This window comes from Melospiza melodia, chromosome 20 (assembly GCF_035770615.1).
Source record: "Melospiza melodia melodia isolate bMelMel2 chromosome 20, bMelMel2.pri, whole genome shotgun sequence".
NCBI classification, from domain to species: domain Eukaryota; kingdom Metazoa; phylum Chordata; class Aves; order Passeriformes; family Passerellidae; genus Melospiza; species Melospiza melodia.
The window spans coordinates 12,396,566-12,422,706 of record NC_086213.1 but is presented as its reverse complement, the minus strand read 5'-3'; the positions used below and the strand labels follow the sequence as shown (position 1 = coordinate 12,422,706).

Sequence of the window (26,141 nt, the reverse complement as noted above, 5' to 3'; positions counted from 1 at the left end):
GATTATTTTTTATCTAGAGGCCTAAAATATACTTATTAATTGAAACATGATCTGTTGTAACTTCAAAAGGCATTTGGGGTCACAGGTGTGTATTGGGCTATGTTTGGGGGGAGTGGAGAACATAATTACTTGATTGTACTTTTTTATATGCTTTTAAAGCCCTCCTCTAAAACAAAGGCCTTGAAACCACCAGGAGTGTGATTTCTTAGCAGGAGCAATAAGAGGAGCTGAGCAAAGAGTCACTCTGCCTCTCTTCCATCCTTTTGGTGTTTGTCTTTTGGGTTTTCCCCATTATTATTTTCCCTTTCTTTTCCAAACTAATGGGGGTGGGAGGAGGCTACTGAGCAAAGCCACTGCAGAGGGAAGTGTACCTGAGCAGCCTTGAGGGAAGGGTGAGGCAGCCTGCAACACCAAAACCACGGGGTGGGTTTGACACTCCAAGGAATAAATAACCCAGGATCATGTTCTTGAATTTTTCTTTTTTTTTCTTCAGCATCTGGTTATTCATTATGGCTGTCATCAAACATTGCCTGGGCCTCTGCTAAAACACCAGCTGGATCTTGTAGTTTAATCTAAATTAAAAAGAATACAAATCAGTTATGCAGTGTAATTGAAGAAGCTTAAGGTTTTATAGATCTTAACTTCTTGAGCATTATTGAGTCTCCCACGTATCAGGACTTCAGCTCATATTGCAGCCTTTCAATTATTTAGAAACAACTACATTCCCCTAATTTTATTAGTGTGCTGAACATCACTTTATCTCCTTGAAATAGCTGTGTGAATGACTTTAACAAAACACACTCTTGGGCAAGAGTGGCTTTGATTTGCAGCCTGTTAGGCCTCACCTATAATTATAATAAAGGAGGTGGTGGTGACAAAAGTTTATGAAAACCTGAACTCAGTTTTTCTCCTTTTATCAATTACTTCATATTCTGAGATCAACAGATCTCTACCCATTGAAAGCATAATAACAGCAGTGAAAGTTGATGTTTTGTTTTTGCTTATAGAGCAGAAGAGATTTGGATCATCACTTGGTCTTCAGGGAGTTAAATAAACAGCCAGACTTGCACATCCTGCCTTAGTGTACCAGTAGTTCATCCCAGGCTATTGGATTGTTGAGGCTCTTCTCAGTGACCTTTGACAAACCACATATAGTAAATATTTTTAGCCACAGAAGTGCTGCTCCTTTCACTCTTTTTGCAAAATCGAGATTGTTTTTCTCTGGTGGGTATTTGGGGTTTATTCTGCACTGCTGTGGGTGTGCCTGGTACTTACAGGATTAACTGGTTCATCAAAACTGTGCTCAAAGGGCCTTTGGCTATAGAAAGCAGATTTGAAAAGATAGAGGCAATGAAGATGTAACAGCTGTGAGCCTTGGAAGGCTGCACGTGCCTGGTGTCACTTTGAACAGCCCTGTCCCTGTTCCAGAGGAAGGTGGGTGGCTCTACCTGCCATGGGGCAGTGCTGACCTGTGATTATCCAGGGTGGTTCTGCTTGCCTCTAACTCAGGGGGAGCTGCCCCAGCCCATCCTGCACTGACCATTCTGTTTCACATCTGTGGTTAGCACACCATGAGGGTTCAAGCTGAGACTCTTAGGGCTCAGCTCTCACTTGGACTCACATCTGTTCACTGCTGATTCCCATTTCCTCTTCCTCCAAGGGCACAGAGTTAGGGACAGGCTCTCCTGTCCACCAAAGTGTTGTGCAAGGACCCAGTGGCTGCCAGGCTGAAGGCCCAGTGTGTCTGTGTCTCACCAGTGTCTCTGTGTCCCACCAGTGTGTCTCTGTGTCCCACCAGTGTCTCTGAGTCTCACCAGTGTGTCTCTGTGTCTCACCAGTGTGTCTTTGTGTCTCACCAATGTGTGTGTGTCTCACCAATGTGTCTCTGTGTCTCACCAATGTGTCTCTGTGTCTCACCAGTGTGTCTTTGTGTCTCACCAGTGTGTCTCTGTGTCTCACCAGTGTGTCTCTGTGTCTCACCAATGTGTCTCTGTGTCTCACCAGTGTGTCTTTGTGTCTCACCAAGTCCTTGGGGTGGGGATAGGGCCTGGCTCTTCCTCTGCAGTGTGTGTCAATCGAGGGAAAAGAGGAGCAGAGGGTGTGGGCTCTAGGACACCATCTGCCCCCCTTGGGCCCAGCTGGGAAGCTGCACACACCCCTGTGCCCCCGGGGCTGCTGGGCACTGTGGTGAGCCCCTGACCTGGGGACAGAGCTGCTGTTGGCTCTGCAGGGTCTGCTCAGCCTCAGCAGCTGGGCTTGGTGAAATCATCTGGTCTTGACACAAATCCCACTATTGTCTGTGCCTCTATTGTCCCCATTTCCTTTGTGCTGCACCAGGTCTCTGAGCAGTTCTGGTGCATGGGAACTCTGTTTTTTCAGATGTAGGCAGGTGGGAGGCTCCAGCAGAGGCTGCATGAGCTGTTAGTCCCTATGGGGCCATTTAGGATGCTGCTGGCCAAAAGACTGTGAGCACACACCCCATGGGGGAAATCTCTTGAGAAGTGAAATGCTGCCTGGAGAGCTGACCCAAGCACTGATGAATACAAACACCAACATTTCCAAGCAATTACCTCTGGGAGTGGAAGCTCAGGAGGGGCTGGAGCCTCTTCTCTGCCAAATTCAACCAGAACTCCACACTTTGGTATATCTGCTACCCAGATGCCTTCTAGCAGCTGTCCCTTATCTGGGTAGAAGAATTTCCCTGGGCCATGCTTCTTGCCATCTTTCCAACCTCCATCGTACCGATTTCCATTTGCTGCAATTAAATACATGAACAGACCTTGAAATTTGCACCATTGTGTTAAGGGGTTACAAATTAAATCATCAACAGAGCAAACCAGCAGAGAAGATCATGTGTTTGGCTCCTCTTAGTAATTTCAAGGTGGCTGTGGTGCTGTGTGTCATTTTAATTTTGCAGTGCTCCATTTGCTGTGCCACAGAGGGAGAAAATGCTGCAGAAGGAGCCCACCTTGCTCACTTGGAACCAGGACTCTGCTCAGCTGCTTTGTTTTCACAGTGATAGTCATTTTTTGCTGACACAAGGAGTCAGTATGCTCAAGGTAAGGGACTGGTCCCTGAGTCACCCTTCACAACATGAAAAATTACAGGACACAAGTTTCAGATTTGTCACTGCAACATAGGATCTCTGGCTTGAAGAGGTTTGCTTGTCTGGGCAAGGAACAGAGCACTGATTGCTGTCCAGTCAAAATAATCTTGATTTCAAAGAATACTTTTAGTTAAGTTTTTCCTCAATGAATTACGGGGTGAGAATTGCTGCAAGAGTCTGAACGGTTCTGGCAGTCAGTTACAGGCTGTTTTTCCAGCTGTACTGCTTCTCTTGGCATTTTTCTGCAAGTTGAGAGAGGCTTTTTTTGGGCTCTGCTGCTCTCCAGGAATCCACCCATCCATCACTAACAGGGAAAGCAGAGCTGCAAGGGGAAGAGAGCAGCCTTATCTATGGATGCTGGTTGAGAAAGGGCATCATACCCATGGTGATGCTGGGGGTTGGGACAGGTCCAGACCACCCTGCTGTCACTAGGAGTCCTCTGCTCACCCCTTTTCCTACATACAGTGTTTCTAAGTCCAAACCCACAGAGATTTCTTACACACAGTGCTGCAGAGATAACTGGGGCCTGCCAGGATGCTGTAAGGGAAGAGGGGAAACCCCAAAAGGCTTCTGGAGAATTTGGCTGCTGGGCTGCTCAGGCAGGGTCTGGTTTACAGGCTGGAGCCGTGGTGATGGTTATCTGCAACTCTGATCTGATTTTGTGCTTATCTGCAACACCAAGCTCCTTGTCCAGGCTGGCAGCAGCTCAGCTTCTGCACTCCAGCCACCAAGTGAGAAACCACCAAAACCACAATCCTGGCTGCAAGGAGGGGACAATGAACACCCTGAGTGCACTGTGGTGCCTGGCTGCTCCCATCTGCTCTCCTCCTAGAGCACCCAAGGCTGTGCTGCTCAGAACCACGATCCCTGTGGATGTGAAGTGCTCTGGTACAAAGCTGTTGGGGAATGGATGTGGCAGAGGCAGCAGATCAGTGCAGTGCTCCCAGCCAAGCTCACCCTCACTGGGCATGCTGCCACTACAAGCAATTTAATCTTGAGCTGCAGCTCATCGTGACCTCCACTGAAGAACTCCTTTTCTTTCACATGGCAAAGCTGCCGGCACGTGGGCGCACTTCCAGCAGCTGAGCTGAATGCATTAAGCTTGTGGGTATGAAATAATTGCTCTGGCTAATTTTAACCAAAAGGAATCCAGCTAACAATCAGTTGCAGGCTAGGCTGGAGGCAAGTGAGCTCTGAAATGGTGTATCAGCCACAGCTCAGCCTGCAGGGGCTGTTAGTTTAGAACTAACAGGGCCTTTGACAGGAACACAGCAGATCAGTGCAAGATTCCCCCTGGAAGCAGGTGCTGATTTCATCCAGATGAGCCATCGGTCCAAAGCGACTTTCCAGGCAGTGCAGGGAGCACAGTCATGCATGTGGTGTGCAGAGAAGGTCAGGCTCATTCCTCCCAGCTGCTTTGCTTAGCTAATTACTAGCCTTGAGATCACTTTCAAGCAAAAAAAAGATAGAATAGATGAATAATAATATGGAGATAATGTTTATTCAGATGTTCTTGGAATGCCATGCCTGGTATTGTAGAGATTGTTGGGATTGTTTGCTTTGGAGGAGAATGCCTTAAACTCCAAGGAAAATAAGGAAAAAAAAAATAAAATTTCTGTATTTATGCTGAGATTGGCCCTAACATTCCCAATCCATGATGTACTTGGGGTTATTTATGGAAAAGGATTGTGTACTAATGAAACCCCTGTGTTCACTCAACACAAGCCACTGTCGGAAGGAGACAGAGGGGATGCAGTGAGCTCAAAAAGAAAACTATGTTGTTGTGGGTTTTTTCCTCTGCTGGAAACTGAACTCTTCTTTGGTATTCAGAGCTAGAAAGCTTGTCTGGCAAAGTGCCTGCCTTGAAAAGAGAGATTTGCTCTTCTCTGACCCAACAGTATATTATCTCTAACCCGAACCATCCCAGTCATTTAAATGTAAATCACAGTAAAAGTAAGCTTTCATGCGTGTGGGCTCATGGGCTTGAGCAGTGCCGGCCCTTGCTCAGCCCGTGCTGCCTCCCGCTCCAGCCCAGGAGGGGAGGGATGACACGGGGCAGTGTCAGTCCTGCTGCAAGGCTGCAGCGTAGCACAGAAACCCGGCTGGCAGAGACACCCGGAGAGCAGCACGACCCCAGAGAGCTCGGAGGGGGCAGGGTGAGTGAGGGTGGTCGGTACTCACGGAGCTGCAGCAGGCCCGGCCCGTTGGGCTGATCCATCAGCCACTGCCCCTCGTAGGTGGAGCCGTCCTTGTAGTGCATCTTTCCCCAGCCGCTCCGCACGCCGTTGCTCCACTCGCCCTCGTAGAGCTCCCCGTTGGGGTAAAAGAACGTTCCCCGGCCCTGGACAGCAGCACAGACATGGCTGGTTAGGAGCTGCTCTATTGAAAGGGGTCAGTGTTCAATTTTGGGACATCACTTTGATAGAATATTCCTTTATTTATTATTCTGACACATGGCTGCTGGCAGCCCAGCTCCGGGGCTGTCCTCGTGTTGGAGGAAATGAGATGTGCTAGTACAGGATTTTTTTTTTGGCAAACAGTTTTATTCCCTTGACAAAACCTTGGGTTTATATCTCAGTGTGTTATTATTGGCACGATTGCTGCTAATATTTAGCTAAAAGTGGATTTTACAAGTATATAAACCTGCCTGGGGATAGGCAGCATTAAAGGATGTGTCTTTCAACAGGGGATTTCATGTCTTTCAACCCTGATGATGTTTCCAGCTCAGTGTGTCCCAGGCTGGGCAGCTCCTCCCCTTGTTGGTTTTACATGTATGTTTGCCATTAGGAGAAGTCCAGAGGTACCCCCTATGCCAAGGAGTGATACCAATAAGAAACATTTCCATATCACTAACACATTTTCCCATTGGAATAAAGTGTTCTTTTTTCTCTGAACAAATAATAAAACCAGTTCTGGAAACAACTGATTTTTCTGAGTATTAATTTTATTAAACTGCATGGATGTAAGGGGGAAACTTTTAAGAAGAAAACCCAATCCTAGTGATATTTGGATGTCATTATAAATCTTTCACCAAAGCTCAATTATGGAAAATCTAACCTTAAAGAACAGGAAGGGAAGCTCAGCTCCCTCCAAGAGACAGGAGCCATGGAGCCACACGCCCATTAAAAGCATTGGTGGAGATGAGTTTGATTTAAGAGCTGACACAAAGACAAACACAAGGTTTCCATTGGCAGAACTAAAAACGTTCCTACAAGGATTTTGCACATTACATTGCAGTCACTTCTACCAGATTACTTTCTCATTATGTTCCTTTTAGGAAAAACTGATTAATGCAGCAGGCCTAATTTCCAAAAGAACTCAAGTTATTTGCCTATTATCTGTAAAACTCCCAGAAGAAGGTGCATTTTCTGGCAGTGCTTATAATACAGGCTCCTCTGACTTGTTCAAGGACAAGAGTAGTGAAAGGGATGGGTGGGGAGGATTAAGAGACAGGATGTCAAACTTCCCATCGTGTTTGGCCAAGCTGCAGGTGAGTCTGAGCAGTGACCACTGCTCTGTGGCAGCTGGTGGCAGCTCAGGGCTGAGCCTGGTAACCAGCAGATGGCTGGGGATGAATCCCTCTCCAGGAAGGAGATGGCACTCCCATACAAATCTTGGATTTTTAGTCGTGACCATTCAATTCAGCCTCAGTATTGTGAAAGTTAAAATTTTAAGTAATCTTCTTGCACACGTGCACTCAACTCTTCCCCGTGTTTTGGGTCCCACTGCCTCAGTGCTGGCAGAAAATCTCACTTACACATCTTCTGTCATTTTCCCACCAGCCTGTGTACACCCTCTTGTAATCCTTGGTCTCTGGGTCAAGAATGCTGTATGCGCCATAACCGTCCCTCTTCCCAAACTTCCAGTCCCCGCTGTAAATTTCTCCTGTGCTCTTCCAAATCTGGGTGCCTTTGCCTGTTTAACAAACAACAGGAGTGACAGGGACACCATCATGGTTAGGAGGAGGGTGCTCAGGGCTGCCCTTGTGCTCCATCCCAGGCACAAAGTCAGGCTTATGTCTGGGATTCAGTTCAGCTTCCCAAGTTGGAACCATCGTTAATCTTGATCAGGGGCTTCCTGTGTGGCCTCTGCTGAATGCAGAAATCTTTCCAAACCTCAGTTTACTGCTTGTAAACAAGTCTGTCCTGCTCTGGCTGCTCCTGCCTTGGACAGGGTCTCCTCCTGCTCTGTCCCCTGCAGCTCCTGCCACATCTTGGGAATAAATTAAGATTCCTGGAACCAAGTCAGGAGCTAAGAGAGCTCCAGGGACTGTGCAGCCAGGGCACATCCCAGTGCATGGAGCTGATTTCAGTTTGCTGTTACTTGGAAAGGATTTTTAAACATCTGTAGTAGAGATATTTTGGGCAGTTGCCCCTGAGTGCATGCAAAAGCTCTTCAAGTTACCTACTAGAAATGTTTCTGCATTTTTGCATTACATATATCAAATATATATTTATATATATGTGTGTGGGTGTTTGTGTGTACATACAGTCCTGCATGAATGAATGCTCTTTCAGGAGCATACAGAGCACACAGAACCACTGACCACTTCCTACCCCTAGGAACCTTTGTAAGAACATCTAAGTTGCTATTTTTTCTCAAAATTATCTATCTTACCATGTCTCAAGTTGTCCAGCCATTCTCCAGTATACTGATCCCCATTTACAGCATATATTGTGTGTCTTAATCCACATTTCTGGGCTTTCCTGTCCCATTCATAAAAGAGAGGGTCTCTAAGCCTCGGGTACTTTATGACGGGCATATTGCTGGTATCTGGAGAAGAAAACAAATTATTAGCAGCAATAAATTAGAAAGTACAAAGGCAGGTACAGGCAGAACAGTATTTGTGAGCCATGCACAGATATACAACAAACAGGAGGCAACTAAAGATACTGAAGTTAACATCCAGAGCTGGGCTGGAGCCCGGCGGGGTGGGATGCTCTCCGATTTTGTCTCCTGGGCTCCCCCTTCTGTCCTGATCCGCTGGACTGAGCCATTTCGAGTGATTTTGCTGCGCCTGTGCTGCGGGTACCAGGGAGCCCGGCAGGGGGAAAAACCTGGGCCTTGGGAGGAGAGGGAGAAAGAAAGGTGCTCTAGGTCCTTGCTAGGAAATAAAAGCTAGAAATTCTGACTAAGAAAATACTGTTAGAGTTCAACCTCACTTCTGCATTTTCCAGCTGTGGGAAATGGTAAACTACTATTTGGAAGGATAGCACTGCCAAATACAAGTACTTATGTGTTCAGAATGAGTCTTGGTTAGAGGACACCAAGGACAGGATCTGTCCCTCGGTATGGTGGAGTCACAGCCCACCACAGAGGATGTTTCTCCAGCAATGCAAACACAGGATACACTAGAACTGCTGAGTTCCTCCCTCACTTTTGAGTGCTGCAGCTCCTGGAGAAGGGGGTCTTGCCAATATCTGCCAATGGCTGGGTTTTTTCAGGACACTGTGCCACTCTTTGCTGGCTTGAGCCTGTCCTGCCCTCGCTGGAGAAGCAGAAGAGCCGAGCTACAGCAATCTGTACCACCCTGACACCGGCCGTGACCTCTGAGCAGCCCGTGCCTGAGAGAAGCAGCCTCTTCTCTACCCCTGCCAGATGGGAGCATCACTTTTCCACCAACACATCCCACCACTTCTTTAACTCAAAGCTCAGGATTTACAAACCGCAGGGAGGATTCCCAGCTGCGGGGGCAGCCCCATCTGCTCGCCACGTCCTGCGAGGCACAGCCCGCGCAGAGCACCCGAGGTAATGCGGGCTGCCGGGAGCCGCCTTTATTTGCCGAATCCCCTTCTAAATGTACGTCAGCGATGCCAGGTTTGCGTAAGCGATAACGCAGTCGGTGTTCGCCTCCCTGGATGTTTTCAGCCGCCCACTCCAGGGCGCGGGGAGCTGGCAGCGAGAGGCGGGCGGTGCGGTCGCTCCGGTCGCAGCTCTCGGTGCGGAGGGCGAGGCGCGGCTGCTCCCGTGCGCCTCTGCCCAGCGCTTGGGGATGGGGCTCGCACAGACCCCGCGCCCCCCTCCAGACGCTGCTCTGCGGCTTCTGTCGGGTCTCTGGTAAAATGCAGCTTTAGTCTGCACGGCCCTGCAGGAAGCCCATTTTTTTTTTCCATGGCTCTTTTCGGAACTTCAGAGCAATGAGGTGCAGCCACTTTTCTCCACCTTACATCTTAATTTAATGAAGAGCAAGGAGGGAAATACACTGGCTGCTGCCTGTCCCTGGCAGAACCCTGCCTGGCACCGCACCCCCGCGCACCCAGCCTGACTGCCCCGGCCCCGAGGGTGCCCCGGCCGAGCTCAGCCCTTGCCGCGACCCAGCACACGGCACTGCCCTGCAGCGGGGTCCCTCTGCCAGCACCCACCGGCGGAGCGGAGTCACCCCCTCCCGTCCCAGGGCGCTGTCAGCGAGCGGAATGCTCAGGGCGGCTGTTGCTGCTGCTCCCCCGCGGGGGCCGAGCAGGAGGGCAGCGCTGAGAGCGGAAAGCCCCCAGCTCGGTTTGCAGAGCAGCCTGGAGCGCGGCCGCCGCTCTCCCGCCGCTCTCCCGCCGCTCTCCCGCCGCCGCCGGTGCCGAGGGCCGGGCCGGACACCGACCTGTGCCGGCGGCGGCTCGGGGCTGCCCGCGGCGGAGGGGTCGCCATAGCAACTCCGAGCCAAAGTGCAGCGCGGAGGGCCCCGGGCGGACAGCGACGGGCGGGACACGGCACCGCACGCTGCTCCCCTCCCGGAGCACCGGAGCCACGCACAGCGCTGTGCGGATACGTGCCCTGGGCCCGGGATGCTCCAGCAGAATATAAAGTGCTAATAAACAACGAGCGCTTCACCTCTGGTTGGTTTCTCATACGCCCAGCAGCAGAAGGCTGGAAATGAAAGCACTGATTACAGCACCGATGAGTAACAAATAAATCAGCCTTGCAAATGTCAGGAGAAATAGGAGAGAGCCCCTGAAAATGCACATCAGCGGTCTTAAAGGAGAAATCTGAATAAACCTGACACTAATTCCCTCATCCATTACACTTCTTCCACAGCCGTGGTGAGCAGGGATTGCCACTCTGGCCTTATGGGTGTCTGTAATCATCTTCCCTAATGGGTAATTGCCTGTGCACATTTCTGGTATCACACCACAGCTCTTGTACGACTCCCATGAGCCGAATGCATCTGATTCTCATCCTTTCACCACATTTTTTGTGCACACCTCTGCAGGCTGTGAGGTAAAAATGTTGAGGCAGGTGGGAAATCTTGTGATGAAACAAAGCAGCTGCCTGTGTAAAGATGAGATACAGCTCAGCCTTCCCTGATGGGTGTTCCTTTGCAATCTGCAATATCTGAGGCATTCAATGGGGCTTAAACGTTGTGTCCATGCTCAGGTAGGACAGAGAATGGATTTATTCCAAGTGTGACTAAAGGCAAATATTCAATTTCCCATGGCACATGTAAGGGCCATGGAGCCAAAGGAGACAGAGCCACTGCCTGGGAAATCAGGTGGAGGAAAATGAAGTGGAGGGAAGGAAGGAAGAGCTGCTCCACAGACAACATGAGCTGGTGTGGAAATGATGGAGGGAGATCTGTACCAAGGGAAAATACACACAGAAAATTTCTTGTGTTAGATTAGATGAACTGGAAGATGGCAGCTGCTAGCAGGCATTTCCAGGGATGTAGGAGAGAGAAAACCATGGAAGCTGACCAAATTAGGAAATACTTATACGAGAGAAAATGTCTCCTGTTATTAAAAATGAGATTAAGATATCCAGGAAGGATTTATTCACAGTCACTCATATTAATGTGCTCTGGTTTGGGGCAGAGCCTAAGAATGACTGAAGACAATCATCCCTGTGTTCCACCATGGCAGTTGTAGGGGCTGGAGTGAGGACAGAGGTTTGGGGAGGAAATAAAGAAATCCAAGAGGGAGAAGAAAAAAATGCTTATTGCAGCCCAAAATCTACAGCTTGAAATTACAACCAGAAATAGCCCTCTGGAAAAGTATTAACTATTATTTCACCCCCTATATAGCACTGCACTTAATTGAGAGTTTGGCAATTAAAACAATTAGCTAATTCAGACCATTTTACTTGTCTGTTTTTAAAGGGCATGGGCTGCCTGAACTGCAAGTCCAAAGTTTTTGAACTGCAAGTCCAAACTGTGTCACACCTAACCACAGCTTCTGCTAACCAGAAATTACATACATATTTGAAAAGTAATACACATTTGAAAACAATAAAAACTTTAAAGAGTTAAAATATTTTAGTAGCAAATTAAAATTCACAAATTGGGATCAAAAACTCTCTGCAAAAACCTCTGTATGTGGATATGACAGAGGGTACTGCCTCCATTTCTTGGTTGCTTATTTTAAATTCTTCTGCTCCTGTTTTGTGTGTTTGTTATTTTACTTCTGTGGTCCCAGAGTGGGTTATCAGCACCCTCACAGATACTCCTGCCCCTTCCAAGGAGGTTTCACAGATAATTTATCTAGAAAGAGGCTGTGTGTGATTCCCATCTTCAGTTTTCTTAGTTCAGATATAAACTTTTGAATCATACTTAATTATTTTGTCACTTGATAATATCATTCTGTACCTTTTTTATTACAAGGGTACCGAGTGGGTAAATATAAACATATTCTTCTTACAAAAAAAGACAAAATTAGACCAGCTTGAAGAGAAGTTGGTGATATTTGAAGTTTTATCAGAAAGTTCTTTTCACTCACTCAAATGAAATTTTACTCAGAAAATGTTGTTCCATTTTGAGAGAAGGAATCTCCTTAGTAAGTAGGAAGTGGGGAAATTTTTGTAAGGGGTGTCAGATATATCTAGAATATATAACTCTGTCAAAGAGTGAGATATAAACTCCAACTGACCCAGAAATGTCCTAACCAAACTCTCTTTGTTAGGACAACAAGGGCAGCTGTTTCCAGGCACAGCACTGAGGCCACTATGAAAAGTAGGGTCAAAACCTCAAACTATGATGTGCTAGGAGGAGAATTCAGGTTTTCCTTGTCACAATTCCCCTTTTCCAGCCTTGCCAGCCAAAATTTGGCTCCAAATACCCTTTTTGGCTGTTTTCTTTTCCTTGTTTCACTCTGACAGGCACTGGCCACTGACACCAAGGAGCAACAGCAAAACCTTCACCAGGCAGTGCCAGGGCTCCAGTTCTGCTGCTGGTACTGTTGCTGTTTTGGTTGTCTGGCAGTTGATTAAATCTTACATTTATTAAGACTGAAAGGAAGCTTTTCAATCTGTCCATGTAAACTATGCTGTAATTCAGCCCACAGCTCAGTGCAGTGAACTCCACTTCCAGGCTGGACACACCGAGGAGCAAACCAAGCACTGGGAGTTTGTGCATGGAAACGTGCCCAGAAACACCTTTCTGCAGCAAGGTCCTGTGACAGATTATGAACCTTTTTTTTTATTTTTTCCACTTTTAAGGGCGGGATTTAAAAAACATTAATTAAAAAAAATATATATATATATATAGACCAAGGCCCTCAGTATTCTACATCAGAAACCAATCATTTTTGCACTGAAAGGAGACAGCTGCTCCAAGCTGAGCTTGCTTGCACTAAGCTTGGGGAATCACCCAAGTGAAATGTCCAAACCAACTGAAAACTGTCAGAATCAATAAATTAAATTTATTCTGGGAACTTCGTAGAATAAATAGAGAAAAAGCATTTAGGGAAACATATGTTGGAATTCTTTAAAGGTGAAGAGTGTGACAACAACATACTGTGGAAGTGGGATGCTCAGATGTGTGTTTTATTGCTGCCATATTCAAAAGAAAAGCCAGGGAAGAGGTGGGAGGGTCTTGGACTCCAACCAAGCCCGTTTTGGTGAGCTGAAGGAGCAGCCCCACCACTCTGCTCTAAAGAATTGTCATTAGCAGGATTTAGGAGGGATTGAAGTGAAAGGTTTGAAGTGTAAACTTCACCTGGTGCCTCTGGCTTAAGAGGCAGCCTTGTGGGAAAGCATTTAAAATTCTTCCCTCATTTTTGCTGGGAGCAGTTATCTCAAGATAAAAACCATGTTGGTTTTACATCAAAACAACCAAAAGTTAAAGCCCTGGGTTATCTGGGATGTTCAGGCACTTAGATAGTCATGCAGACTGCAAGGCTGGAGTCCTGGGAGCTGACACCAGATACCCTCTCCCCACGAGCTCCTGTTGCTGCCGATTTACAGCTCTTGGTCTCTGCTGAACTACCTGCAACAAGGCAGAGGTTTAAAGGTAAATCATGGTGTTAATTCCTGAAGTCACCCAAAGCTGAGAATTATTTCCTGACCATGGAGTGCTTTGCAAGACTCTTAATATCACTGGAGGCAGATAAATTTGGCCATACTTGAGCTAATGCCTCACTTCAAATCCTTAATTTATTCCTTAATTGAGGGATAAATCCAGATGAATACAAGATGAATCAGCACTACGAATCTCCAGCTGAAACATGTGCCAAGTATTTTATTTATCACGGCTTATTGTCACCTGATGTCAGAATAGGGACTCATCTGCATTTAGATTTTGTCCTTTCTCCTTTGCTGTGCTGGAAAGAATCTGCATTTCTAAGACAGGGGAAAAGCATCAAAGGAAACAGCCTCAATTATCTTAAGAGGAAAGAATGAATGGAATTTGCATTCAGGAATAGTCTGGAGGGTGAAGGAAAGGAACTCACATGTGATTGTACAGATATATAACCATGTGTACTCAAACAAACTCCAACACCTAGAGAACAAATAGCCACAATTTCTCTGTGATCCTTAACTTGATTTATGAACTCCATTTCTTAGACACGTTTTCTGGCAGTGAAAGGTTGGTGAGCTGGGGATTAATTAAGATAAAGGCAAACCAGAGATTCCATGTTTGCAAATTTGCTGTGCAATGGCCTTAGGTGATCTCTGGCAGCAGAAGACAGCCATTAAAACTTGCAAGATACCGTGAAAAATGATCATAAAATATTGAAATTCAGAGGAAAAGCAGCAATCCTCATGTGTTGCCACAGGAGAGGTGTAGGAGCCCTGAGCATCAGCTGCACAGAGCCCTGCTCCCCACCTTGCTTTGGTTCCATTCACAAAGATGTGATTGAAATAATGAGATTATACAAACAGCTGCAGCCTCCCAGGAGGCGGGAGAGCTCACAGGTAATTCTGAACTATTTTGTAATGGAGCAAGGTTAAATAATGCAGAGCCAGCTGTAAGGCCAGCCCTGCTACACTCACAATGTTTGTGCTTAACTAAATGTTTTTGTGGTTTCTGTTTGAAAGAAAATGCAGATCTCTGGAATGAATATTAATTAGCATGGTGTAGTTAAAAAGTTGAAAGAAATCTTTTGGGGTAATCATTATGCACAGCCACAACATGGGTAAGAATTGTTCCTTGTCCAGAGGTGTAGGGGAGAGGTGGGAAAGTTTGGGATAAATCCCTTGTGTTCTGGGAGAGCTCTGTGGCCAGCCCAGCAGGGCTCTGAGTGGGAAATGCACAACATTTCCTGCCTTTGTATGTGAAACTCACACCACAGCCCTGACTAAATGTCATCAGCCCGCAGAATTCCAGCCCAGGACAAATATTCATATCTGATGAGAGTTTCCTTTTGCTCTTTGAGGCTTACAGACCAGCAGTGAAAGGAATACTTTTAAGGGCCTTTAGTCAATAGTCAATCGGCTATTGACGATTTATGATGTCTTCTAAAAACACCTTTTCCTGAACTGACACAAGCAATCCTACAAATGTTGAAATGTTTTTACTTTCTGGATTCCAGATCTGTAGGAGCGTGTCAGCACCCCAGCCTCACCAGCAAGGGGTAAAATGGAGCTACATCTCAGGGGTGGTGATAAACTGAGCTGACAGAGAACTGCAAAGGTGGAGGGAACGTTTTCATGTGGGAAGGAAAAATAACTTTCCTGGCAGGGAATATTCCAACCTTGCGGTGAACTGGAAAGTTCTGGCACGGGTCCAGCGCAGAGTTAATGCTCTGGTCTCAGATGTGATCCTCCTTCCTCCAAAGTAATCCAAAATCCAGGCCTCCTGCAACACACAGTCCTGTCACATAGGATTGTGGACAAATGCTAGAATCCAGGCAAATTTAATACAGACATAACAAATTGCTGTGACATTTCTATTATGTTGATTAGTTTATTTTTCTACTTCAAGATTACCAAGATCTGCCACAACATGTGTTTGATCTCTGCACAATCATGGCCTTACTGGAGAAGCAGCAGGGACAATGCAACATCCCTGGGGTTGGTGGTTCTTAAACCAGCAGAAATCGCAAACCACTGCAAGTTCTGAGAGGGTTTCTCTGGAAACTGAATGCAGCTCATCAACGGCATTTCAGGTGTCCACTCACAAATGTATGAAAAAAATATACAAAATCAAACAGTGGTCCTAGAAAAGAACCAGGGACAGCGAGAACACTGAGGAGAGTCTCTACACCCAAGGTTTTTGGTTGTTTACATGAAATTCAAGGAAACGGGATCCTACATACACTTCTCATGAAAAGACAGCATTGCAATTGTGGTTTTACTTCACTCCTCCCCTCCCCTCTCCTCTCTGTTGTATCTTTTTTTTATTGCTTCCTTCCCCTCCCCTTTTCTTCCTCTTTGCCAATTTCTACCCTTGCATCATAAGAAACTCGCAACTCACAGGATGTGGTGTCAACATTTACAACTCTTCCCACCCTGCCCCAGAACATCAGGCCCAGCTCACAACTGGCCAGTCCAGCTGCTGAATGGGTAATTATAGTAAAAATAAAGACATCAGGAATCCTTTTGTTATATTCTGTGACACCAAGGACCTGTGAGCAAGGCCCAGGTGGTGCAGGGCTGAGCTGCCTCAGATTCAGCCCCCAGGTCTCTCTGAGGGGGCTGGCCCTGTACAATGGAGGGTTTTATCTCCACTCTCAGCTCCGTGTGTGATGAACCATCCCGAAAGGGCAGGAAGATGCTTCCATGTCACACCACGGAGCACTTCAGGTGCTGCCACAACACAGGGGGGCTCAGGAGAGGGGCAGGGCCTCCAGGAGGTGACCGGGACAGGGCGGGTGGCAGCAGCCGAGGGGACGCCGCCATCTGAGGGGAACACAGGCCTGACGGGGGCCGCGCCTGAGGGGACCATCACGGGAGGGGATCGCGGGCCGGAGCAGGGCCGTCACAGGAGGGGAGCCCGCACCTGAGGGGAGCCTTGAGCTGAGGGGAATCTCCGGCCTCGGGGGCTCTGCGGCCCGAGGCGAGCCCGGCCCGGAGCGCTCCCTCACCTGCCGGGTCCCTCCCCTGAGGCGGGCGGGGGGGGCGGGGCCGCGCCCATGACCGCGCGCGATGACGTCAGCGGCGCACGCGGCGCGCGGGCCCGGGGGTGCGGGCGGCGGGCGCGCGCCGGGGCCCGGGGAGCGGGCGCGGCCCCGCGGCCATGCGGGAGCAGCTGGAGCGGAGCCTCGGCGAGTGGCGGGAGCTGGAGGAGGAGTTCCGGCAGCTCCAGGTGAGCGGCGGGGCCCCGCGGGGCATCGCGGTGCCTCCCCCGCCTGCGCGGACGCGGCTTCCCCCGCGCTGCCCTTGCCGGTTCTGCTTCGCATCGCGATGCGGGGCCGCCCCCGGCTCGCCCCGCCCGGCAGGAGCGGGACCGGGGGTCCCCACACCGGCCGCATCTCCGGGGCGGCTCGGCGGGAGCAGCCGGAGGTGCGGGAGGGCTCCCCCAGCCCTCGCCGCGGCCGCGGGGTGCCCGCCCGGAGCGGGGATCCCGAGCATCCCTCCCTGCACGGCCCCGCTGCCCCGAGCCCCGGCCGTGCCCCGGGTCCCTCTGGGGTGCACCGCGATGCGGTGCCGCGGTTCCCGGTGCTGGAGGAAGGATGGGAGAAGGGGACGCGGTGCGGTTGTGTTGCAAAGAGCAGTGCGGGCAGCGCCTGTCCCGCCAGCAGCTCCTGGCCGGGTCTGATCTCCCGTGGTGGGATACGCCGGGTCCGAGTGCTGTTTTTCCATCTTGCAAAAGTGCATTGAGGGACGGAAAGGTTTCGGAGTGGGGGCCAAGAGCTGTTCTACAAGATGCTTTTACCTCCAGAAACCTTCCCTTCCTTCCCTGCTTGTCATTAGTGCTGCACCTATACACGTGCTTAAAATCTTAAAGCCAGTTTTAAAGTACGACAGGCTGTTCTCACTCTGGAGGCTGTTTTAGCCTCTTTTAGACTGTTAAACAGAACGTGCATGCAAAAAAAAAAAGTGTGATCTCCACATTTAGCTTGTTTCTTAATTAAAACTCAGTTCAGGTTGTACTCCTGTTAGCAGAAACGAGGGTTGGGTGCTGGGGGAGCCCATCTGGAGTGGTTTTGTTGGTCACTTGTTTGCTGTGTGCACCTTCTCGACAAACTCCCTGCCTTAGTCTGACCTAAACCACAGTAAATGCCAGTGACTGATTGTCCCTGCCTCAGTTTCCCCACCTGGAAAAGGAAAGTAGAAACACTTTTGGTGGGGTGGCAGCTGCTGGTGGTCGAGGTGTGAGGATTAATGCTGTAGAGGTGTGCTCAGCTAAACCAAATGAGCCTCAGTGAGAGCTGCAGTGCCTGTACGGGGTTAGTTTGGTTATGAAGGTCTTTACACCAGACACAGGAGCTTGTTTTGGATTGTTCTTGTAAATAAAGAACAGCTACAAGGTGGGTCCTAGCAAGGAGGAGAGCAAAGGTTTGGTTTGTGTGGTTTCTCCACCATGTTTATGCTCTGGGAAGAGCAGTGGGAATTTCCTGTGGTTCTTGGTGTGCTGGTAGGTGAAGCAGCCGTGTAACCCACACTCTCTTGGCACCAACTCTACAAACTCTGTTTTCCAATTTATTATAGGTCTTCAGATTGGCTCAGAGGTCATTGCTTGGTGCTTGGAGAGCCCTTCCTGAGACCTCCCTCATGGGGAAAGGGGTGAAATCCTTGCAGAGGGTGGAAAGGCAGAGCTAAGGGCAGGGAGGGGTGAGAGCAGAGTTTCCTCTCAATGGGTTTGCAGTTGGTGAGCATGTCCTCATTATGGCTGAGCACTAATTGGGGGCTTCAGGGGACCAATGAGCTGTGATAAAGCAGTTCCTCCCAGGGAGCATCTGAGGCCACAGGCAGGGACATCAGTTCAGTTCTTTAAACCAGAATATGGGGCAGTAGGTTGCTTGAATATCCGTGGGGTTGGGATGGCAGTGATGGCCAGGAGGTGCCTAAACCCCCAGCCAGGGATTTATGCCTGGTGCTGTCTTTCCCTTCCCTCCCCCACTCTGTTAGGTCCTCCTTTATTTTCTCCAAGATTTAATCTGGCTGTGAAATTGGAGTGCCTGCTCTGTGATTTAGCCACCATTTGATGGGCATGGATCAGGATCAAATGGAGGATTAGGGGATTCAAGGATTAGGGGCTTCATTGCAGGGTGGGATGGCAGTGAGAAGCTCCTGAGTGGGAAAGCTCTTTAAAGAGGCAATGAGATGAATGTAGAGGATGCTTTTCCTCTTGCAGGAATGCCATCAGTGTCCATTTAAGCCCTTATAGCTGTACTGGTTTGGCATCTTCTCCTTGTTGCTTGTTAAAGGGGTGTCTGTTGTATCCCATAAAAAAACCCTGGTTTCCCTTGGAGGTGAGGGACAAATGCCATGAATAACTTAGGAGGGCTCTTCCTACCAACCACCTCCTCTTCTTCTGCAGGAAACACACAAAGTTTACAGGCAGAAACTGGAAGAAGTCACCAGCTTGCAGACAGCCTGCAGCAGCTCCATACAGCGGCAGAAGAAGACACTGAGGGACCTGAAGCACAGCCTGCAGCGGTAACAGGAGGGTGGGGTGGGATGGGGTGGGATAGTTCTCTTTCCCAAGGGCTGAAATGCTTGGATTGTCTTTTACTAGACAATCTATATTGCAGTGCTAAAGTTGTTCCATCTTACAGCCAAGTAATTGTTCATTACTGCATGAGAGAGGGAGCCCTGTAAATAAAGACATTTAAGGGAGCTGCTGTGGGTTTCTTCCTTGCAGTGCTTGCTGTGCATTGCAGGGCTGTGCAGCTTTTGGCTGTGCCAGGTGAGCAATGCTTTGCTCTGTAACTGCACTGGAAGAGCAACATCAGCCCTTGAACCTGAAGGTGTGACTTGCTCCTGGGTAGATTTACAGGAGGGAACTGTCTCTGGCTGCCTGACTGATCCCAGGAGGAGCCATGGGCTGAATTCCTTGTGTGCAGCACCTCTGACACCACAGGCTGCTGGCTCTGCTGCTCACTGCTCCCTGGTTAACATTAATTACTAAAACCACAGTTTGTCAGTAAATCATCAGCTCTGTGTCCTGTTAGATCCTGAAACACTTCATACCTGAAGAGCTGCAGCCTCTGCAAGGGCAGTGCCTGAAACCACGCACAGAGTTCCCAGGGTGGAGAGAATTCCTTCAGAAAAACACAATATTCCCATGCAATCCTGTCACTGAGCTGATGGAAAGAGAAGCTGATTTATAAACCAACTGGTTGAAGTAACCTACAGCAACATAAACCTGGCAGTGAAATAAAGTCGTGATAAGCCAAATGGTTCCTCAGAAATACAGGAGCAAAGCATCAGTTCCCAGAGCCAGCTTTTTAACAGCCTGGATTTTATGACATTATTTTCCTTCAAATAAAAAGGAGGTGAAAACATGAACAGGAATATCTTGTTTCTGTGTTCTTGCAGGTGCAAGCCCAGAGCGAGTCCTGAGGAGTTTGCTCTCATTCAGGAGATCAGCAGCCAGATCAAGGAGAGGCAGAATGCCTTCTTTGACATGGAAGCCTACCTGCCCAAGAGGAATGGGTATGTGCTCCACCAGGGAGGCTTGTGTGCTCCAGGAATTTTGGATTTTAAATGTTCACAGAAAAGCTCTTTGTTCCCGAAGGAAAAGGTTGAAGAAAGACATGTAAAATTGGATTAGTCATAAATCTCTTGCTGAGCTGCTGTGTCAGTTGTACACAGAATTCATTAGCTGTGAGTGGATGTAAATGTGTGTGGGCAGTGCAGGTTTTCTGTTAAAATGACAGTAACCTGCACTGGCAAGGGATTGTGCAGCTCACTGTTCCACACTGATGTTTTCCTGGGCTATTTTTTTTGAGGGCTGAATCGGAGCAAGACTTTTCTCTTTTTTAATAATATTTTGTAAACCAATTTAACTTTTCCTTCAAGCGGGGTTGCTAGTACAGAATTATGTCAGTTGTCGAGGACTGTGTGATGCTGCAACCCCTCAGAAGTTTCTAACAAACTTTTCTTCCAAATCCTCCCTGTGTTTGGGTTTGGCCACTGCACACTGCATATATCGCCCTTAGACTGTAGTGCAAAAAAGGGACCAGGAAAATGAGGCTTTTCAGTAACTTCTGGGAAATGCTGACCAATATTTCCATGTGTAAAGCTTTTTCTGTGGTATTTCCCTCCAGTTTGTATTAATTAAAATGTCTAGCAGCCGTGGCTTTGGCAGAGCCACTGTCTCATCACCTCGCTCAGATCATCCTGTGGTGTTCAAATAAAACAACTTACTTGGGTCTGCTCTTGGCTTTTGTCTTCCAGCCTGTACTTAAATCTGGTGCTGGGAAATGTGAATGTTACTCTCCTGAGCAACCAGGCAAAGTGAGTGAGCCTCCCCACGTGTGTGAGTTTTGGATTCTCTGGGGCCAGCTGTGGGTGTGGGCTGGAGCCCAGAGAGGGAATGGGTTTCTCTTAGACCTGATGAGTGAAATGCTGAGGATGGGTGACATGGGGATAAGCTGACATCTTCTGTACCTCCAATTAATTCAATTTATCACTTGCTTTTAAGCTCAGCTCAGCCTGTAGCCTTAATTGTAAAAGTGTTTGGAGGGTTTTTTGTGCTGAAAAATGGTGCTGTGACATCTAGGCATACAGTGCTCCAGAAAATGGAGATATATATGTATTTTTAAAATCTTGTCATGCCATCCCAGAAACCAGCTCTGATGGACTTAGGGCATTGTGTTGCAGCTGAGACAGACCCTCCCTGACACTGCCTTTCACCACTGTCCACTGCTTTTCTAAGGGTTTCAGCAAAACCTCTGTCTCTGGGCTTGGTGTTTGGCTTTGTATGTGGCATGAAAAGGTGAAGCCACATTCCAGTCAAACATCTGTTTGTGTCCACAACTGGCACCTGTTTCCTTCCAGGTTTGCATACAAGGACGAGTATGAGAAGTTCAAACTTTATCTGACAATAATCTTGTTACTGGGGGCTGTTGCCTGCAGGTGTTTTCTCCACTACAGGTAAGATACATTTTTATTTCTTATCAAGTGTTTTGCATGAAATTGTGCTGGGTTTGAATTATCTAATGCACTGTTAAGGACAGTGAGACAGCTCAGGTGCTGTTTAGGCTTTGAGCAGTTGGGCAGCAGGACACCTGCTCTTCTTCAACTCTGGCAGGAGTTGTATTTTAGCCAGCTGTTTTTCCTTTTTAAAAGGAAACTCCAACATCACGTTTCCTGATGATGCTAAAAATTGATGTTGTTATTCTGGCATCATGCTGTCATTGGGAACAAACAGCTGGCTGTACTTGTGGGCTGTCCCAGGCAGGGACCAACACTGTGCTGCAGCTCTGGCTAACAACAAAAGCAACACAAAAGAATTTGTGTGAAATAATCAGACTTGAAACATTACCTCTAGGTTGTGATAAAGTGTCTGAGCACCAACAAGCTTCCATTATCATTTTGCTTAAAAACCAGGAAGGTGTTGGAGCCACGCACTTCCACTCTGTGTGTCTGAATGAATGCAGGATTGTACCAGCAGTGATGCTGCCCCAAGTCTCCTTGGCTGCCCCAAGTCCCCTTGGCTTCAGGAGTTTGCAAATGGCAAAATAAAGTTCTGGTGTTTTGATTTTTTTGCTTCAGAGCATAATGCTCTTCCATTCTTTTAGTTGATTGGATTGATATAGATCTCATGGAATCTCCTCATTGAATTAGCCTGGAGACAGGCCTCTCTAAATTGGATCATCTGCTGCTTCTGTGGTGCTTTCTCTCCTTGAGCAGCACTTAATTCATCCCTGCATACCTGCTTATCAGCTCAGGATCTGCAGTGTTGGATCCCAGGGTAGAAGGGGCTGGAGCCTGGCAGTGCTGCCTGTGTGTGCTGTGCTGCTTGTGGGTTACAGATGTTCAGGATGGGACTTTGTGTCCATAGCCTCACTTGGGCAGGTTTTCATCTAGGAAAAATAGGAGTTTTTAAAATGCATCTTTATAATTAACAAGAGGGTTTTTTACTGTGTGTTTTTTGTGTTTAACAGGGTGACAGATGAAGTGTTTAACTTTCTGTTGGTGTGGTATTACTGCACGCTGACGATACGGGAGAGCATTCTCATTAGCAATGGCTCAAGGTACAGTGCCACCTGCACAAACATGAGAGCATGAAATGTCCTTAGGGAAAACCAGGCAGCAAAAGGGGATTCAGCCTGGCACTGAAGCCCAGCAAATCTGAGATGCTGATGGCCTCTCTGCAGAGTCTTGGCTCTCTCCTCCTCCCTGGTCACTTCCAAGGGCACCTGAGGTTTGGGGAGAGAGCAGCTGCAGTTCCTGACAGTCCCCAAGTTATTGGTGCAAGGTGCTGGGCTGGGTTTGGTAGCTGTAGGTTGTAGATGTGTCTGGGGTGTGTGTGCTGCCTTGTGTTAGAGGTCACACATCTTTGGTTGGAAATGCCACAGCATTCCTTGTGCTTGATTTGGGGCATCTACTTTGTTGCCATTTTTGGATCATTTTTTGCCTGTAAGGCTGGACTTAATGCTGAAATCCATGTTTCTTGTCTAACTGCCATGTTTTTTACTGCTCAGGATCAAAGGCTGGTGGGTGTCTCATCACTACGTTTCCACGTTCCTCTCTGGAGTGATGTTAACGTGGTGAGTCTGCTCCTGCCTGCTCGAGGTGCTTCAAGCCTGTTTCATGGTGTTTACATCATCTGAGCATTTAAATCCAGTGTGACCATGAAGCTGTGGCCACGGGACGTATGGCAGCGTGTCAGCCTTAATATTTGTTTGATGTTACAGATGTTTTCAATGATAAATACAACACTGTAAGTTTGTATTTACATTGCTGGTTAAAAAAAAAAAAAAAAAAGGAAAGAAATGCAAACCCTGTGGCTGTAGTTGGGCTGGTGATAGCAAAATCTGCAAATCTCCCAGTTCCTGTCTCTGTACTTAAGGAAACAAGCAGCACTTTGCTATAGAGGAAGGACACCACAAAATGGATATTTGGTGCCTTTACTGAGCCTTGATTAGAGAGTTTAAAGCCAAAAATTCAAGTTACCCCCTTGCAATGGGTGCTGGTCAGACAACCCACAAAATGTATTCCCTATGCAGCCTCTCTCAACTTCGGCATAAACTGATGAGTTAATTATTAAAAATTGTTTTAAAACAACAGATGCTTCTGCCCTGAATCTGTAAGGGCCTGACAGTGGCTGGGGCAGGCAGTCCTTGCCCTCCATCTATCCTGAACTGCCCTCAGGATAAGCAGCACAACCACCCCTGTTGCAGTGCTGGGATTCTTGATGCAGATGATGCTGAATGATTTTGCTGCCTGGAGAAAACTGATAAAGGATGAGAGGGGACAGCATTTATCCTTGTTAGAGAGGAGAAACCTAATCAATGAGAGCACTTCCTGTGGCTGTAGCACCTCTCAGGGCTCCCAGTGGGTGGAATGGGCTGGGCACCAGCTGCTGGTTCGTTTGCTAATGGCATCAGGCCTGGTGGGGAAGGGGAAGGGGTGGATGCAGTGGATGCTTTTAGCAGATTAATGGAGCTCCCCATGTTCTCTTCCAGGCCCGATGGACTCATGTATCAGATGTTTCGCAGTCAATTTTTAGCATTTTCAATATTTCAGAGTGAGTATATCTTACCTTGCTAATTCAGGGGGTAAAGTCATTTTGTGTCATATGTGCTTAAAAGAAAACACTTTCATTTAGTAAATACTGGAATATTAAACTGTGGGAATATAAAGATAGTGTACAAATATGCAATCTAGAAATATAAGCAATAATTAAATGCTGTTGGATTAAACAATATTGAAGTAGTTTGATACTTACCATATTTCTGAATAACCAATGGAGTGATGTTTTCTCTCTCCTTCTCCAGGCTGTGTTCAGTTCTTACAGTATTATTACCAAAGGGGCTGCCTCTACAGGCTCCGGGCTTTGGGGGAGAGAAACCACTTGGACCTTACAGTGGGTGAGGTGTCCTGCTGGGCTTTCTTTGCACAGGTTTTGGGTGCAGTGACAGGAAGGGAGAGGGCTGTGTGCCCCCCATGGCAGAGCTGTCCCCTGCCTGCCTGCCTGTGTCCCAAGGCAGGATGGGCAGTGAGACTTTTATCCCCCTCCTCAGGTCCTGTAGGTCAGGAGCAGAGGAATCTGATCTTTGTCAGCATTTGAGGAGACTAAGATGGAGGTTTTTGTCATCCCTAACTTTATCCTCCTCTAACTACCCCAGTTTCAAACAAATCTTTTTACTTGATAGGAAAAGCCCTTATGGTGGTGATCTGGGTGGGAGGAGCTGCAGGTTCAGTCCTGGCTCTTCTGTGCTCACACTCTGCCTCTTCTGTCAACCTTTTCCAGAAGGATTCCAGTCCTGGATGTGGCGGGGGTTGACGTTTCTCCTTCCCTTCTTGTTCTTTGGGCACGTAAGTTGGGTGATCCCCTCCTCCCTCTGTGGTGCAGTGTGTGCTGCTGCACCACCCAAAGGTGCTTTGGATCACAAACGTTTCCAAGGCTTAATTCTTTTTGCTCATAATTAAATTGCCTTTTTTCTTTTCCCCTCTGCAGTTCTGGCAGCTATACAATGCAATCACTCTTTTCAGATTGTCAAGGCACAAGGAATGCAAAGAATGGCAGGTGTGTGTTGGCTCTGCTCAGAAGAAGCACAGAGCAGGGCAGAGTGGGTGCTTTACCACATCCTGGAAGATATTTGGGCATCTGACTGCATTTAAATATCTCAGGATAATGCAGCACAGAGCCTGTTTTGTGTCTGGTAGAGTCCAGCAGTGCTGAATATAATCCATGTTGTAATATCACAAGGTAATAAATGCTGCTTCCTCTTCCCTTTCAGGTTTTTGTGTTGGCTTTCACATTCCTGCTGCTCTTCCTTGGGAACTTCCTCACTACTCTCAAGGTGGTGCACACTAAGCTGCAGAAGAACAAAGACAAGGTGAAGAAGCTGTGACTGCCCCTGTTCCCAGTGTGCATCCAGCAGGGCTGGGTGTGGGACAGACCCTGCCCAGCCCCAGGCAGGCCATGGATGGGCTCAGGACTCTCCTGTCCCCGTGTCTGGTAAAGGACTCTGCCAGCACAGACTCAGTATTAATGCAAGCATGGCTCTCCAGTCACACTCCTGCTATTTATGTATATTTAATATAAAATGTATTTGCTTCTGGGGTTTTTGTTCTGTGTATAGAGCAGCATGCACCTGCCTGGCCAAGCACCAGCGTTGGGGGAAATGTGGGATCTACTGTAATTCCAATTCTGGAATGATACCTGACACTTTGCAGTTTTATTATTTAAATTCTGGGTATTGAATTTATTGAGGTTTATGAACACTCTGGGTGGATCAGTAATACAAAATGAATGCTGTTTTTCAAGGCATATTCTCAGTGGCAATACTAACCTGTGTGTACTGTGAAAAGAAAATACTCATCTTTGTACCATACTGCTGCTATATACACTTCTAAAAAGCTATTTAAATAAGAGGAATTCCTCATTTGAAAACAAAATCATGTGAACAAAAGCAGTTTTTAAATGGCAGGGAAGTCTGCTAGCCCTTTTCCAGGGAGACCAGGTCATTTGTCCAGGCCTGAAAGAACCTAAAATAAACCATTCAATATGCAACTGCCTCTGCCCTTCTTTAGTTACAAGCACATGGCCCTTGGGTTGGTTTTTGAGGTTCTGGAAAGGGGAGGACAGGCTCAGCTCAAACATTAAATACTTCCTTTAGATGCTGCACTTGTACCAATAATGAAGAGAAGGGAAACGCTGGGTCAAGGGGATGGCAGGGGACAAACACTGACTGCTACCTTGCTGAAGTCCTTGTGCTGCTTGAATTTGCACTCACCCATTGGAACACCCTTCTTTGGGTGCTGTAACTTC

At 47.7% G+C, this 26,141-nt stretch overlaps 2 protein-coding genes across 2 annotated transcripts; one reads left to right on the top strand and one right to left on the bottom strand.

Annotated features, from left to right (window-relative positions):
• Positions 1-13: 13 nt before the first annotated feature.
• MORN3 (MORN repeat containing 3) lies at positions 14-16,350 on the bottom strand. The gene is made up of 7 exons (XM_063173058.1): positions 16,248-16,350; positions 15,001-15,104; positions 7,724-7,879; positions 6,864-7,021; positions 5,288-5,447; positions 2,571-2,755; positions 14-572 (listed from the first exon to the last, which is right to left on the bottom strand). The coding sequence occupies exons 3-7, from the start codon at positions 7,866-7,868 to the stop codon at positions 501-503; spliced, it is 720 nt and encodes a 239-aa protein (XP_063029128.1). The 5' UTR covers positions 7,869-7,879; positions 15,001-15,104; positions 16,248-16,350; the 3' UTR covers positions 14-500.
• A 107-nt stretch (positions 16,351-16,457) lies between these two features.
• TMEM120B (transmembrane protein 120B) lies at positions 16,458-25,883 on the top strand. The gene is made up of 12 exons (XM_063173056.1): positions 16,458-16,553; positions 18,732-18,850; positions 19,733-19,849; positions 20,594-20,653; positions 21,197-21,292; positions 22,306-22,395; positions 22,846-22,911; positions 23,830-23,891; positions 24,142-24,234; positions 24,618-24,682; positions 24,825-24,893; positions 25,108-25,883. The coding sequence occupies exons 1-12, from the start codon at positions 16,485-16,487 to the stop codon at positions 25,219-25,221; spliced, it is 1,020 nt and encodes a 339-aa protein (XP_063029126.1). The 5' UTR covers positions 16,458-16,484; the 3' UTR covers positions 25,222-25,883.
• Positions 25,884-26,141: the final 258 nt, after the last annotated feature.